This window comes from Mixophyes fleayi, chromosome 6 (genome assembly GCF_038048845.1).
Source record: "Mixophyes fleayi isolate aMixFle1 chromosome 6, aMixFle1.hap1, whole genome shotgun sequence".
Classification (NCBI taxonomy): domain Eukaryota; kingdom Metazoa; phylum Chordata; class Amphibia; order Anura; family Limnodynastidae; genus Mixophyes; species Mixophyes fleayi.
The window spans coordinates 170,626,712-170,632,711 of record NC_134407.1 but is presented as its reverse complement, the minus strand read 5'-3'; the positions used below and the strand labels follow the sequence as shown (position 1 = coordinate 170,632,711).

At 37.7% G+C, this 6,000-nt stretch overlaps 1 protein-coding gene across 5 annotated transcripts in view; it reads right to left on the bottom strand.

Moving 5' to 3' along the window:
• Window positions 1-312: 312 nt before the first annotated feature.
• The window catches only part of LOC142094742 (NXPE family member 4-like), a 48,981-nt gene continuing 43,293 nt past the window's right edge, over window positions 313-6,000 (bottom strand). For 4 of the 5 annotated variants that reach the window (XM_075177177.1, XM_075177178.1, XM_075177176.1 and 1 more), the window contains 2 exons: window positions 1,667-1,747; window positions 313-859 (listed from right to left, as the gene is read on the bottom strand). In XM_075177177.1, coding sequence (XP_075033278.1) covers window positions 324-859; window positions 1,667-1,747 — 617 coding nt within the window. In that variant the 3' untranslated portion in view covers window positions 313-323. The remainder of the gene's footprint in view (window positions 860-1,666; window positions 1,748-6,000) is intronic. The other variant, XM_075177179.1, reaches the window with a different exon arrangement.

Genomic DNA, 6,000 nt, shown 5'->3' with positions numbered 1-6,000 from the left:
AGCAGGTGGGCCTGTGTGCTTTAAATGCCAGGGCTGATTTTTAGTCCCAGTCCGGCCCTGCATCTGAATCAAGCTCTCGGCATCTCAAAGTTACTTGTGTTTCTACCGTATCTCTTGCTCTATTTACACAAAAGGATAAGAGACCGCACTAGGTAGTCTATTCAACCTCCTCTAATTGCGTTAATCTACATTAATCTCTGAGAGTAAAGAGTATTGATGGAGGGTGGGGGGGGGGTGCACCCAATCATATAGTTAACCATAGTTAACCATATTACCAAAACTGAGAGAGACATAGAAAAGCATGATTAAATTACTATTATAATTTAGCAAATATATGTTAGAAACATGTCTATTTGGTTCTTAACCACATTTTCATGAGGATGAATATCATTTGTATTGTAAGCAATAGTCATGTCCCAGGCATCAACCACAGCAACACGAAGATCTCGGAAGATGTCCTTCACAATCAGATATTGGATATAACCATGGAAGTCGCTGAATCTCTCTGTATCCCTACTGATCTCTCTGGTGTTCTCTGCTTTAATAATAACCTTGGTCTCTGGACTCCTTATAAAGAGACGCTTCACAGCCTTCTGCACATTAATAAGTCTCCTGATAAAGAGATTGATTGGAAAAGGTCTGAAGTGTTGACCCAAGCTGATAACAATGACATAGTGTGGTCCTCCAGCTAGTCGATCTATTTGCTCATTAATGTAGGCATCATCTTTGACTAAGTAAAAATGAGTTGCGACAAATGGATGACTGTGCTTTTTCCACTGTAATTTGATGTTTCTTTCTTGATCTACTGCCATCATCATAGATTCCAGTCCTGTTCTATATAGAGGTAAATTCCTCAATCCTGTTTGAAAAGACATGACAGATGTATAAGGACATTTAAGGTGAAGTTCAATGTGCAATGATTTTGTTAATAGTTTTCTAGTAACTGTTTAAAAGGTGGACAACTATAGAATAATACTGTATAACATTTGCAGTGATGCATAATGATTGTCACTGAACTTTTTAAATAAATAGACCCCATTGGGCCTAATGCTCTCAAATTTACACTTAAAAAAGCTGCACATAAGACTAGCGTAGTCAGGTGCATATGGCATCAAGTATGCTCGTATGTGAATGTAGAGAGAGCATTTTGTATTTCTGCATTAACACTGCTCGCAATTAACAAAGGACCCCTTAAATTATATACCTCTTAAATCATATTTTACATGAATATAGCAATGTTGCATTAACACTGCATATTTGTGGTGTACTGTTATATCCAAATTAGGATTTGTTTAGGTTTTTTTGAAACACGATAATCACTACCTTATATATGTATTGATTGCTTATGTATTGAACATTTAGAACGTTACATAACTTCCCAATTTGCAAACTAATAAACTAACGTACCTTCATTATTAGCACCTTATTAGATATATGTCTAATGTACTGTCACTGCAACATTAATAGCTCACATTAATTACACTGTTTACTACTAATTCATTCACCCCATTTGAGTAAAACTTACATGTATGGACAATGAAAAAATAAGATTGAGCAAAAACTAAATATTTAATTGGAATTTTCTTTTCATTTGTTTTAGTGAACAATTCGATTCTTTATTAAATCAAAATATTGCATGAGATGACCCAGTCAATCCCGCATGTACCCCAATTCATGATGGATACCATGCTGGCATGCCTGGACCATCTCCATTTGTCATGACGGAGGGAATTCCTTGTCTGCTCATCTGTGTATGAGAAAAAGGGAAATATTAGTTGCAATAATACATTTTTTTCAAGTAATTAAATATGCCCTAAAAACACAAAATATACATTATTTTTGGGAATTTGGGTTAGATTGTTTATTTTAATCCTGATATATTTTTTTATTGCAATTATTAAATCGTCAATTATAGGCTTATATTAGGCAACAGGATGTGTCTTTGATTTCCCCTGTCGGTCATCAGCTTTCGTTATGTCCCTGACCCCCGGAACTACTTTGATAGGTTATATAAGGCTACCCTAACTATTCTTCTACCTCACGCATTGGCTTCATTTGGATCTCCTGGTTCTTACTTCTGCTGCCTTGACCACGTTTTATTAGTGTCTTCAGCTACCTCTCTAGTGACTGGTTTTGAGGGCTGCGACTTTCACGTCCCGCGCAGCTAAGACCAAACCTCATTGCAGAGGTCCATGGTGAACATCAGGGGCATGTTAGACTCTGCTCCTCTTTGCCCAGTAGCATCAACTACTAGCAGGTAATTTGTCCATCCTTCCAGTGGTTTGTGACAGTCCCAGACTTGCTTCCGTAAGCAAAAACATAAGATAATAAAGTTCAATTAATGTAACCCCTACATTCACTCTGAAGTTGCATCTACACAATCATTTCACTTGGCCAAACTTGACACATCTACGGCCTACAGTGTTATGCGTACATACGTAAACGTGGTTTTCTAATAGGATAACATACTACATTTGTAACGGCTCGGATTAATAGAGGAACTACAGTGCAAGGACTCACTTACAAATGCTGCTTTCCTCCTTTCTCACAATTTAGATTCGGGTGGTAGGAGAATGAAAATGGGCGACAGAGGGGCAATGGTACAGGCAAGTCCTACTCGCCCCCAATTCAATAACTGACAGCACAAATCTTTAACCTTTCTTGAGCAAAGAGGTTAAAATGGGAAAAGGCAACTTGGAAATATTACATTCAATACACATTGGTTAGACAATGAAATTAGCATAGACAATTCCCTGAACCATTTGTTGGACAATTAAATAGACACTTCCATTGGCAAGTTATTGGACACTTCAAATTACAGGTAAATAAACACTTCCGTAAATAGATGGCCTAGCGATCAAAATAGGTGAAACAGAGAGTGAAATTTCCTACAGATGAATCACAATGGTGTCTCATTAAAGTTCCAGATCTACTTTATAGCACAGATGTGGTTTAGCTAAATTCCTGAGCACAGTAGCAACGTGGTAGTTCTTGATCCTGGTGCATTAAATAGTCCAGTTCAAAAGTGCACAATACTCTCTTAGCAAAAAGGAATTCACATTTACACATTTACTATTACATTAACTTTCATTGTGGATCACTCTCAATAGGTTATCCACCTCCGAAACCATTGCCTCCTCTTCAGGCACCTAAACCTCTACGTATTTTTAGTTTGCACTTACAACTGAAGTAATGTTGAATAACTGTCAAGCCTGAGGATCTGTCTGTAACCAGTCTGGGTGGTGTCACTGGAGTTTGACTGGTGACTAGATACACAAAGCTGGGTGGCCTGATTATGTTCCTTTGCATGAAACTGAAAGGACTGGTACAGGTGGTGATTGATTAGCAAAGGAAACCAGAAAGGAACTGGATTGCTGAACCGGACTGGAACCAGGCTGGAACTGGAATGTTGGAACTGGAACCAGAATGTTGGAACCGGAAAGACTGCAGACTGCTGGGAACCAGGTTGGCATATGGAATTACAACATTGCACTGGCAACAGGTAAGGGCTCCAGGAAGTCCTTTTATAGTAGTTGTTGATTCTTGATTGGAGACTGTGGTCAGCTGGGCAGAAGCAGCACTCTGAGTTGTTGAGATGGATCAGGTGACCATATCCAAGATGGCAGCTCCCAGGAACTGGTTTTGGAGGGAAACCCGGAGTGAAGGCTGCTGTCCCCTTATTGGCTGAGAGAAATCATGTGACCGAATTCAAGATGGCAGTGCTCATACCCTTATTCTGGAGGGATCTCTGAAGTGGAGACAGACTGGGCAGCATCTTGCAGAGAGATCTGAAACTAGCAGATCCTGAGGACCGCAGTGACATCTTGACAAGACTGCGGAGAAGTAAGTGACAGGACCTGAGAGCCTGGTGTGTGACAATAACATAATCTCAAAACCCGAGTTTTTTTCATGGGGGAAGGTTCTAGAACATGATAAACAATCTCCTCATCCTCCTTGAAAGGCACCCGATTCTTTTTAGCAATGTCATAAAAATAGCACACAGACCAATAATCTCACACATAACATCTGTCACATACATGATGACCCATCCAGACAACTCCAGACTTGTCAAGACAAACTAAAATATGCTTTGAGAATGCCAAATGTTTGTTCAATAGCTGAACTGGTGGAGACATGTGTGAAATTTTATGCTTGTTTGTCTGTGGCTGGATGTAAAATAGATAGAAGAAGCTCCAATCAGAAAGGTTAAGTGTTGTCCTCCCAAAGAGGCTTACACGTGACATGTACACAAAGCTCCCAGTGCCTTTGTTGTTGTTGTAATTGCTGCTGCTGAATGTGGAGGAAATGAGGATGACATTGTATGCCATTTGACAAAGAATTTGTTATATGACAAAAAAAGGAGATAAAGTAATAAAAACATTATTACTAATAAATAAGCCAAAATTACAGTGGCATGTCATCACAAAAACACATATGACATGTTTGAATACATTTATTTACATACGGTTTGAAAGGCTATTATAATCAGATATAAAATGAAAAATGTACTGGTAAGAATCCTGGCATTTTTGCTTTCCAAAGTACAAAATATCTGAGAGAAAATACATAAATATATAAATGAAAACATACATTTTAAGACAGGGAAGTGCACTAACTTTAAAAATGTCAAACCAACCATACACACTCTCATAACCAAAAATCTTTATAGATCTTCATTTTGCTAATGTGACAAGCATTCGCTATACTGTGTAATATAACAATAAAACATACCTCTGTAGAACTCCGGTGTTGTATTGTTCACACAAGCAAATGTATGCTAAATCCTCTTATATAGGTGCGAGCAATGAAGGGATTACTATCAACTGAAAAGGTGAATTTGCAACCATCCAATCAGAAGAGAATGAGAACAGAATATATGGTTGACGCTACTAATGTGGGTATTGCTATAACTGTACAAGCTGCTTGAATAAAGAGTCAATCACACCCCTAATTGGATTGAAGATATTCAGTGCTTCTAGATACAGTCTTGTTAATAATATAGTGATTTCAGTGGATCTAATGATTATACTGTGTAGAAAAAATGTATTATGTTTTATACCGTATATAGTATTAAGGGATAGTTCCATGTTTCTTTTATTGTGTGTGTAGATATACCTAATTCATGTAGGAATGTTGTGGATTAGGTATAATGTGGTAATCCACAACTAACTCCCTAACTGAGATTAGTGTGTAAATGGTCTGTAAACTATATGCTCAGTGCTGTGGATAATGTCCCAATTGTCCAATACAAGGTTAAAATCCTAAAATCCTGTGTCGCAAGAGTCCTCTATCTGCAAGTTTATATTCATATTTTGATCGATGTTTGAAGTGTTCCTCCTCCCTCTGTGGGTCTCCTTCCTCCACTGATCATAAATCAGTGTATCAGAAATCTGTTGGGGCTGTATTGCTGACTCTGCCACCACTCTTAGCCATATCCTTATGTGTCCAGCTTACACAAGATAGAGCAAGGAGAGAATAGAAGGAGATACTTTGTGCAATCTGCAAATACATGATGATGAACAAAAAGTACAATGTGCCGTATAGGCTTCTACACGTTTTGTCCACTAGGAACTCTGTCAAGAATAGGTTTGAAACTGTGGAGATGCCATAAATAGCGTCTCTCCTCCACTGATTGATAAAAACATGATCTCTTTATTAAATCAAGTTAAAATGTAGCCAATGATTGGGCCAAATGTGCAAATAAGGTCAGAAAGATAAAAATAATGGCAAAAATGAAATGAAATAAAGTAAAAATAAATATAAATTAAAAAAATGAAAGTAAATGACAAAAAAAGTAAAAGTAAATAAGATAAATTACAAGATAAAGAGATGATGTTTTTACCAATCAGTAGACAAGAGACACTATTTAACGGATCACCACTGTTTCAAACCTATCCTTGTCAAAGTCCCTAATGGATGAAACGCGTAGGGCCTATACTGCCCATTTTACTTTTTTACTTCCGCATTCCACACGCGTTCCTAACGCTGATAGTGAATAAT